Below are 10,797 nucleotides of genomic sequence, written 5' to 3'. Positions count from 1 at the left end.
AGATGACAACTGGACACTGAAAGGTCTGAGAACAAAAAGCGCCTTTATAAAAATATAAGAAAGACAACAACAAATAACAAATGAGCAACAATAAGCAACAAATTAGCCAAAAAAAGTATTAATTTTTCATAAAAATATAAAAACAAGAACTGATCAGCCTAGTCTTTATGTTTCTGAGTGTGTGTGTGTGTGTGTGTGTTGTGTGTGTTGTGTGTATGTGTGTGTGTGTGTGTGTGTGTGTGTGTATGAGAGCTATTTTGGTACAAGTCAAATTGAAACAGAACTCATGAGGTGCCTCAATCCCTGAACATGAAGACAAGTTATTTGCACGCTACAGAGTCTGTGTTTATAAAAAGTAAGACATCTGTTAAAAACAACAACAACAACAACAAAATATATAAAATACAGAGATAAAATGGTTCTAGCTTCAAAGGTCATTTGAAATCATGAAATCTCCCACAATTCAAAATGAATATATTTAACATCAATGACATTAATAGATTTTTTTCTTTTTGTAATTGCTTTTATTTTGTTTTGTCCAAATGTAATGTAACGTCTGTCTTTGGCCTTTTTAGAAAAAAAATTAAAAAAATTTTTTTTTATTCACATGCTTTGTATAGAGCTTTGGCTTTTGCGGTCTCTCCCAAGGCTTATTCATTGCACCAGCTCAAATTGGAGAAAAGAAAAATAGATAATAGAAACAGGAAAACAATTTATTATGAAATATCATGCTTATGAGATGCAGAAACATCTTTAAATACTCAATAACATAGTATGTAGAATTGGCTGATGATGTGCAAAATATCGACTCTGTGTTAGCGTGTGTGTGTGTGTTTGTGTGCGTGTGCGCCTTTGTGTGTTTGACAGAGGAAAAGAAACAGAGTGAGAAAAAAACACTCAAGGTAACTTTTGTTTTTACCTCAGTCACATGGTTGTAATGATTCTGTCCTGGAATCGCAAAAATCACAATTCAAGAGTCTAAGAAAAAAAACATCATAATGGTGTCATTGTTGATTGTTTAATACTTAGATCAATTTCTGTGTCCTTGATGGCTTTACATCTGGTGCTAAAGACCCATCTAACTTCAGAACTACAGGTGTATTTGCACAACGATCTTATAGGAGCCGTTCTTCTGCTTCTCACTTGAAACTTAATTTTTTATCCCTCCTATATGGACAAGCCACATCAACAGTGTTGCAGCGGTTCTGCTGTAATTCTTTGGTGCCGTGGAGGACAACGTGCTGATGGAGAATCTTTTCCCTTACAACTATCAAGGAGTTCAATAAGACTCACATTGTCTTTCATTACACAAAGAATGAAACAACTTTATACATCTTACATTAAAAAAAAACTTGTATAGTCTCAGTGAAAAACAAATTATAGTTATTTATTTTACAAAATCCATGTTTTTGCATCACTTCTTAGATACAGCACACATGAACACACACCGTTTCAAACTGTCGTCCTATGCTTCAGCGGGCACGTCGCCCAATGTCAATTATTTGTTTTGTTGATGATGTTGGACGGCTGCAACCTCAAAGATGTGAAGTGCAATAGTTATTGCTATTTCTGTGATTTTTTATCAGCTTGGATCAATGTCCTACTGTCCACCAGGAGGGGAGTGATTTCTTTGAAATCTTTTAAAAAGCCTTTTTTTTTTACTACAAAACCCATTTTATGTGCTTTTATGAGATACTCTTAATTTGACTTTTGCATAATATGCTCACTGTGGATTATGGCGGTGATGACAGTCACATCTTTACAACATCACTCTGTGTATTGGTAAATGCTTTCAGTTACACTTTCATGCACACGCACACACACACACACACACACACACACACACACACACACACACACACACACATACACACCTGAGGTTTTCTCTGAAGTAAACTGCTTTTAAGGGTTATATTTGTTTAGATGATTTGATGACTCACACTTACACAATGAAAATCTTATGGCTTACCTCTGAGTACAGCACAGCCAACAACTTAAATTTGTAATTGTTCCTTCTCCTTGATGAAAGAAGATTTTTGTTGTTGAGGATGGGGAAGTTACAACAGAGCATTCACACCAGCAGTTTTCTTAGAAAATACTGACAGGTGAGACGTGGCCCTGACAGAATCAACCTGAGCTTGTGTGTTGATGTTAAATCTACGCTTTAGATTCTTTAGTCTAGTATTTTTTTTTTTATTTCTTTATTCGTATTTTTGTTGAGAGGTGAAGATATGTTGCTGTATTTGTTTTGCATTCTTTGTCAGAATCTCATTTGGATAAAAAGCACCAGAGTTGACAGTACATTATCATTCTCTTTCAGATGTTGTAACCACCAGAGATTTGCATGAATTAGAGGGCGAACTTACACACTATGTGCTTGTCACACTGTGAGTTTGAGTCCTGCTCATGACCTGCTCTCGCTTTGCTATTGTTCTTTCCTATCTTTGCTATTGTTTTTTAGTGTGTCCAATAAATGCATAAAATTAAAGAGTTTAAAAACACATATGTCCAGTCAATTATGAGCGGGACTGAGAGAAAATATACAAAAAAAAAAAAAAAAAAACAGTCCCGCAAACAGCCATAAAGTCAGAACAGAAATGTGTACATGCTTAGGAAAACCATACAATAAAAAAATAAGTAGCATATCTCTGAATAGTAATAAAAGGAAATTTGAGAAGACGTTGGCGGCAAATGGACAACACATAGAGTTCTGTTGTTACAATGTAATTTTACCATCAATTTTATACAAAGCATAGCCCTTATAGATAGCAGAGGAGTGCATTTTCTTCTGTCCACCACCTCTTGTTCCTCTCTGTGTGGACGAAACACTTTTGAAATATCTTTTAGACAGTCTCATTTTGGCACAGTGATTTGAAATGGTGCTCTCCTCAACCCACTGATGTTTAGTGCTTGCGCTTCTCCCATTCCATGTGTCTTATGCTGAACTGAACACATTTTCCTTTCAGTCCAGTATATGTACAGTATATGTAAATATGTGCTGTATGCAGCATGTTATCGTATAAGAGCCTAATTCTGTGAGGTTTTTCTTGGAGATATTGCTGGGCGAGGGCTCAGTGAACTGGAGGAGGAAGCAGCGTCATCGTGTCTCTCTCACTGTGTTTTTCCCAGTCACACCTTTCTTTTGCATGTGGCTGCTGCTGCCGCCGCCGCTGCCGCCGCCTCCCCCCACGGCTCCCCGTCACTGTCCGCCCCTCGGTCTTTCTCTTCATCCCAGTAGTCGTCCTCTTCCTCCTCCTCTTCCTCCTCCACGGGTGACTCATATGTGGCTTTCTCCTCTTGCTTGATGGCTTGAATGGCGGGGGGAGCGGGGGGAGCGGCGGGAGCGGCGGGAGCTGCAGCAGCGCTGTCCCCTGAGTCACTGCTGTCCTCGAAGGCATCGGGGTTTTCCAGCATCTCCCTGATCAGTGGAGGCATGGGCCCAGGAATCTCTGTCTTCAGTGTGATGGCTCTTTCTGCACCTACAGGCACATGCATATTGTTAAATTGTTATGGTATAAAAAGAAGAAGAAGCCTCTCAAACAATGTTCATTTTTCAAGTTTCATCCCATTTCAGGAAGACAATGCCCCTTCCCTGTCAATTCCTTCATATATGCAGATGATGGTAAAGTCTCTTTGAAATAATTATTTTACAGGTATGATCCTTAGAATATAATGATATTAAATAATTTCATTTTTTGTACTCACTTTTCTAAAAACATTGTATGTCTTATTTAGAATGAAACTCTTCTCCGAGATCTCCAAGGTGACTTGGGCTGGGTATTACATTTTTTGATACTAGTCCCAAAACAATTCTTGAGTCTTCTACTGATACCAAAATAATGTCAAATGTGAAGTTGTTAAGACAAGTAGCCGTACCAGAACTTTGTAAACAAATCCACGCATCTGACCAGAAATCTGAATGCCAACTTTCATTATCTTAAAGTTGCTGATACTCAATGCTACAAATGCATTTCAGTCTGTACCAGAAAAGGTGTTGAAGTTTGATACCCATCTCTAATCTTAACTGCAGTTGTGACATGTAAAGCCTCAGCTGACCTTTGGTGCTGATTCCTCGGAGGTCCGTGACTTTCATCAGCATACGCGGAAACATATGAGGCTTGTTTGGGCGTCTGCGGCGGGTGTAGATCTTCAGAGCCTCTAGCAGCGGCTCCTGCAGCTTGTCTACCTTCCCCGGCTCTTCCAGGTCCATACGGTCTGACAGAGCAAGAGGGAGGTACAGATGTGAAGAGGAAATATTAACAGTAACAGTAACACCAGATGATAGAGAGGGAACTGCAAAACAGTGAGACGAATCAACATTTTTAAAGGCTTTAAGCTACTGGCTTGTTTCTAAACTATGAAATGATCTTGGTCATGGTTCCTTTCCATCAACAACTCCATGACTCCAGGTGCAGATGATGTCAAGAGAAACAAAACAGAAGGCCAGATTTACCTCCACAGATCAGGCAGATGGCACTGAGCAGCCCCGTCTCTGTGTCGTCCATCTCCAAAGGCAGCAGCTGACCAGCGAAGGCAAACACCAGGTCCGTGAGTGGACCAAAGCCGGCGTTATGCATCTGTGTCCTGTTGAGAGTCAGGCCGTCCGAGAAGGTCATTGTGTCCTGCTCCGGTGTGTAACGAGTGCATATCCTCAGCATCTAAGAAGAGGGAGAAAATGAGACGGAAGAAAAATGACAGAGACAAAAGAACAAGAGGGGAGATTTAGTCAAATAAAGATGAAATTCGGCCGTGAGGCTGTTCAGAATCATATTTTTGTATCATATTGACACGTTAATCAGCATGGCAAATGAGAAAGCGTTAGGGAGGTGGAGGTGGTGGGAGGGGAAACGGTTAAAGGAAGTAATAGGAGCATGTGGTTGGTACCAGGATGTCCAGACATGCAGATTTGAGGAGGGTGATCTGGTCAGCGATGGTGAGCGTAGTGAAGCCTGGTAGCCGCTTGGCAAACTCCACAATCTTTATAATGCACTTAGTGGAGAGCTCACTGAACTTATCCCACAGGCCCAAGTCCAGCTGTACTCTGTGGTCAGCACTTGAATTCTGGGAGAGAGAAAGAGGGACACTTGTGTCTGTGTGGCTGTGCAGAGTCCATAACTATGTTTATCCTCCTGGCAAAGCGGTGAGCTAACGCCTGAGTGGATTGTGAGTGTTTAGGGGTAAATGTGATTATGCATTTAAAAAGAGAAAAGAAAAGAAAAACTCACTGTGGTGTATTTTCCTAGTTGGCACAGAGATGGAAAGGTCTCCTGATGAGCTTTGCTGACTTTGTTCACCAGCTCCTCCAGCTCTCCACTCAGCTCATAGTTCTCTGGCAGCACCACCTCCTCCTTCACATCCTTCTTCTTTTTGTTCCTGTCATTACGCACCGCTGCAGGGGAAACACAAGAAACACAGACCGTTGCAGGTTCGCCACTTCTTCAATGGTGAGTAATCGTTTTCCCCCCGAGAATCTTACTACTGTCTTAGGCACTCACCTTCTTTGGACATGCCAACCTCAAAGCACTTCTGCAGCCGACAGTACTGGCAGCGGTTGCGGGTCACTTTATTGATTTGACAGTTCTTGTCTCTGTGGCAGGTATACACCATGTTCTTCTGGATACTGCGCCTGAAGAAACCCTGAAATCGATAAAAAGAAAACGTCTTGTACACCGCTTTCAGGACAGGAAAAACAAAATGATCCATGCTCTAAATCTCTCATTTGTCAACAGTTTTATTTCATTTGGCTGCAGTAACCATTTGCTGGTCGCACACAGCCAACTGTTTAGCTCTGCAGTATCAGTAAGGACACACTAGAGGGCAGCTTAACAACAGCAAACATTACGGCTATGCTGCGCCGACATCTGTCTCCAGCAGAAACATCAGGTTCTCACTCTGGCCTTCTTTTTAGTGGACATCAGCTGTTCACTCCATACATGCCCTGTAAACCCTTTCTATGGCTAAATGTGTCCCTGTCTTCATTTACCTTGCAGCCCTCACAGGAGCTCACTCCGTAGTGATAACCAGATGACTTGTCCTGGCACACAAAGCAGGGTTTGTAGACCCGAGGAGGAGGAGGGGGAGAGGGAGAGCTGGGCACCATCTCCTCTGAGCTGGTGCTCTGGGTCTCCACCGCTGCAGAGAGAGAGAGAAGAAGAAGAAGAAAAGAAACATTTAAGGCCAGAGCATCTTGTTTACATAAGTTCTCCAAGTCTTTGAAACTATGATGAAAGCTAATACAACAACTGATTAAGAGAGAGTGGTCAACAAACAACCCCCGACCCCATGCAGGCCACCTCTTGGAGCCAGAAGGCAAGCTCAAAGGCAGACATTTTTAAGAGAAAAGGGAGGGGAGGGGGGGAATACTGCTGATTGACAGCCTTAAAAGAGACACAATTAGCTGATGGCCAGATGGCCCTGCTGATAAAAAGCTGATTGGCAGCTGAGATTTGATTGGCTTCTCCATTTACTGGTGAGTGGGGGAGCAACATACCTCTGTTGACTTTTTGACTGACATCTGAATTTTTGTGTGGCTATGTGTGCGCACACACACACACACACACACAAACACACACACACACACATGCACAAGCTCACAGTTTTATTTGAAAGGCTGTCCAACCAGACCTGCCTATATACCTCCAGCCCCATGTGAACAAACAGAGGCGGGATGTTTATGAGACTCGGCTGTCTCCCTCTGTTCCTTCCCGCTGTCTCTCCACAGAAAATGGCACACTGTATAACACCATTTGCCGGCCACAGGCAAAGTCATTCAACTGCTGCTAATGAAAACGTTCACAACAAACAGTGTAAAACAGATGAAGACACAAGTGCACCCGGCTGATTAAAACTGTGCTTCCTTGCACTCACATTAAAATAGATGAGTACAGCAGTACAACACGCCTGGTACAGATTTAAAGGTGATGACTAAAGAACAACCAGATTCCTTCGAACATGCCTTTCAACTTTCACCTTCAGTCACCCCAACTTCACCTCCCTCTGCCCATTCCCACCCCCACTCCCTTGTTTCCTGGCCCTAAATTCCTCAGTGCAGGCTGGACAGGGTTTAATAGTTGCCCAGGCTCATAAGCAGGCCCCTATAAACGTTGTGTCTGGGATGGGAAGGAGGCCCCCGGCCAGGCTGACGGTCTCTTTATTGGGATCCAGTCACCTTGGGCAGCTATTCACATCAACAGCTCCATCCTTGGATCCCTTCCTAGTAAAAATAAAGAATCTGGGGTCAAAAACCCAAAGTCACAGCCCCTCCTGTCACCTTCAATGGATAGCACAGGACTGAACCAAATGTGGCCCCCACCCCACCGCAGCAACCCCAACCTGAACCCGCAGCTTGTCATTAACAAGAGTGGTAAGGTTTCAAAAAACAGAGAGGCAAAGGCACAAAGGAATAATCTAATAAAAACAGAGAGGGGAAAAATGAAAAGAGAAAGAAAGGGAGAGAAGGAGGTGAGGCAGAGGACAGAAACTTCCCAGTGGCCGAGAGGTTAAATAAAATCCTGACCATTTAACTTTGACCTTGACTGAAGAAGGCCATTACTAAGTACAGGAGCTGCAGCTTGTTTTAACATTCACAAATGTGTTCAAATATGACACAACATTCAAATGATTGTGACTTGTTTTAAGGAACTGAGAAATAAAAAGCACAGTTTTTAACCTGATATTCATGTGTTGAGCGTGTCCCTGGTTTTAACATAGTTCTAAGTCTGTGATTATTAATAGAAGAATGTATATGACTCACTGGAGACACTCTTTCTCTCAGTGAGCATATCTCACATGGAAATACAAAACACACCAACCTTGGATCACTGCACACCACCAGCCATTCATTTTTTTTTAATGACACGTGTGCATTAATTTGATCGTTTCTCTTGTTGTTTTAAAGCCCCTCTGTGAGCTTGAACAGTGCTGATGTCATTCCTAACTTGTGCGCAGCAAATATAGATTTTCAGGCTTTCTTTAAAAACCCTGTAACTTGAAACATAGATGGATTGTGCTGACATTCACACTAAATTGTTCCTTTTATTTCACACCCTCATTTAACGGCAAATAACTGGCACTCTGGTGGCACAGCCAGTGTTGCTTAATGTGTTGTGAAAAAAAAAAAAAAACTGCTGACCTCTTTATTTTGCTTTATGATAAATGCTTTTCCCTCCCAGCAGTGGCATTTCACAATACACGACATTTAACAATCAGGGATTTCTGCACTTCATAACAACGCTCCAGAGCCAAACAGTAAGCACATCCTGAATTTCTCAATGTTTACGCGTGTCTGAATTTTCTTAAATATTAAATACTAACTAAAGACACAATTGTTTCCAACAAGAGAGAAAAAAAAACAGCCAGAAATGAACAGCAACGGGAGCAACAGTGGTGTAGCATTATGATGAAAAAAACGCATCGAGCTACAAGCTTCCAGCTTCTTTCAGTGAGGCTTTCTCTTTGTCTTATGTGATAGTAATCTGAATATCTTTGAATAAATCAGACATAAATCATCATTATGAACACTGTATCTTGGTCTTCAGGGAAACTGAAACTGGCATTTTTCTCTTTAAAAAAAAAAAACATTTTATGGAGCAAATAGTTAACGAAAAACAATGTTGCTCAGAGAAATTCCCCCCCCCTTTCAAACACTCTTTCTCCACAAGGAGCTGCAAAAAACATGCAGCACACTCTGACAAGAAGTGAGTTGAAATTATTCCAGGTATGCTCGAGAAAGTATCAGGTTTCCCACACAGATTTATGAGTAAACAAAAAGCTGCTTGATGAGCAGAGGCTAAATACTATTAGTCAGTTTTGGGGCATTAGGGCCCAGGTGTGAATGGTATATAGTGAAAGCGGATGGACCTGAATGAGTGGCACTGTAACCTGATCATTGTTTTCTGTTTATATAGTAACACTGACAATGTAAAAGCGGCCCTGAGAGAACAAGTGGCAAAGTAGCTCCCACTGAAACAGAGAAGCTGCATCTGGCGCCAGGAAAGAGGTAGTGACTGACACCGTCTGAGGGTGAGGGCGAGGAGGGATTGTGACTCAAGAGAAGCATGAGGGAGAGAAAGACGGGGTGAGAGACACTTGGCTGAGGGCAGAGAGAGAGCGAGAGGGAGAGAGAGAGAGAGAGAGAGAGAGAAGAGGAGGAGGGGACTTTACCTGGCGTGGAGAAAGAAGGAGAGGAGCCAAAAACTGTCAGCAGCTGTCATCACCCTGAACTGAGCTCAGCCTCAGCGCCTCAGCCCGGAAAAAAATACCTCCCTCTTCTTAACTTACAGCTCACCCCTTAGCGTGTCACAACATCAATCAGCACGCTGCTAATGGACAGGAGAGACCAGATGACGTGTGTGAATCAGCCTCATCAGCTACCTTGATTCGTCTACTATGCAGCGCTTCACATGCAATCTAAACTATAAATCTAATCCGTCATATGATGAATTTTCCACCCTGGAAGGCCCATTTCCCCCCCTTTTCCTAAAATTTGAACCTGATCTTCTTACAGTTTAGCTACAAGAAACTGCAGTTATAGGTCATACCACCTGTACAATAGGCTAGAACTGTATTTCCTATTACTACCTCACCTGATCTCCTCTGTTTCTGTGTCTGTCCCACATTCCTCCTCTTCCATTCACTCAGTGTTTGTTGTCAGATCAGCACATCCCTGTTTAGACAACAGACGCCCCTCTGAAAGCAGAAACCTTCCTTTATCAGCTCTGATGCCCGAGTGTCTTGAAACTCAAAGGGACCAAAGTGTCAGTCCTCTAAACTCTGCGAAAGCTGCTGTTTCAACAGCACAAAACCGATCCGTCAGTCTGTATGAACAAATACATGAGGATGAAAAAAACGGTGACTACAGTTTATAGCCTGAATAAACATATGGTACACAAACACACAAACAGAGTGAGCATGTGGTTTGTTTTACACTGATGTTGAAGGTCTTTCCACTCCTCTTGGAGGGGCAGTGTGGACGACTCAGTGTGACATATGGCCTATAGCTGGGCTCAACCTGCCAACATTACACATCTCATTGAACTAGACTTTGGCCTGCGGGGCTCCACAGAGCCTCACACTACGGGGTAGAGGAGGGTAATGCTGAGAACAAAGAGTTCAATAGAGACAAAACTATAGCTTCATTAATCCTTCATCCGTTCTCAGAAATTTGATTTGATACTCGTGACTCGGTTAAATGTGAAAATGCTGCAAAATTCTGACTCCTGTTTCCTTCACAAGGACCCATAAATGAAATGGATGGCAAATTCAGTTTTTACATAACTTGCCTCTTGCCTCACTAAACTTTCAGCAGCACGCTGTGGAATGTGCGTGCGCATGTGAATATGTGTGTGTGGGCTGCTGCATGGGACCATGGGTCGAGTGGACAGCGTACGATGGTTTTCAGTGTGACTTTGAATGCAGCAACACTCGCAGGAACAAACTTGGTGAGGAGAGAGGGGGAGGAAAACAGTGGAATAAGTGTCCTTCATGATCGAATGGTCATAACACAAAAATGTCATGCTGAAGTTCATTTCAAAGGGCAAAGTCAATGCAACTAGTAAAAAAAAAAAAAAAAAAGCGCTTTCATGGCTTGGTCTGTATTTCACATTATCAAATGGATGATTCATGTATATTTTATTGTTACTGTACTAAGTTGAAATTCATGAGCAGATAAACAGTGGGGGAGAGTTTCAACCTAAAATATGCTGAGTGAGTAATTACCACGACAGCAGGGAGGAGATGGGGGAGACCTGAGTGACAATCCCTTTCATCAGCTGTTCTACGTTCAATACCAGTACCCCC

General features: G+C 42.3%; 1 protein-coding gene across 2 annotated transcripts in view; it reads right to left on the bottom strand.

The window, feature by feature from the left end:
- Positions 1 to 24: 24 nt before the first annotated feature.
- LOC111667660 (retinoic acid receptor gamma-A-like) overlaps positions 25 to 10,797 on the bottom strand; it is a 35,036-nt gene continuing 24,263 nt past the window's right edge. For both annotated transcript variants that reach the window (XM_023423401.2, XM_023423404.2), the window contains 7 exons: positions 5,984 to 6,132; positions 5,496 to 5,637; positions 5,226 to 5,389; positions 4,885 to 5,061; positions 4,454 to 4,658; positions 4,057 to 4,215; positions 25 to 3,479 (listed from right to left, as the gene is read on the bottom strand). In XM_023423401.2, coding sequence (XP_023279169.1) covers positions 3,130 to 3,479; positions 4,057 to 4,215; positions 4,454 to 4,658; positions 4,885 to 5,061; positions 5,226 to 5,389; positions 5,496 to 5,637; positions 5,984 to 6,132 — 1,346 coding nt within the window. In that variant the 3' untranslated portion in view covers positions 25 to 3,129. The remainder of the gene's footprint in view (positions 3,480 to 4,056; positions 4,216 to 4,453; positions 4,659 to 4,884; positions 5,062 to 5,225; positions 5,390 to 5,495; positions 5,638 to 5,983; positions 6,133 to 10,797) is intronic.

Source organism: Seriola lalandi, unplaced genomic scaffold (genome assembly GCF_002814215.2).
Source record: "Seriola lalandi dorsalis isolate HSWRI2012SDOR001 ecotype SW California unplaced genomic scaffold, Sedor1 jcf7180002054692, whole genome shotgun sequence".
NCBI classification, from domain to species: domain Eukaryota; kingdom Metazoa; phylum Chordata; class Actinopteri; order Carangiformes; family Carangidae; genus Seriola; species Seriola lalandi.
Note: the sequence above shows the minus strand (reverse complement) of the source record. Positions and strands in the feature narration are given on the sequence as shown.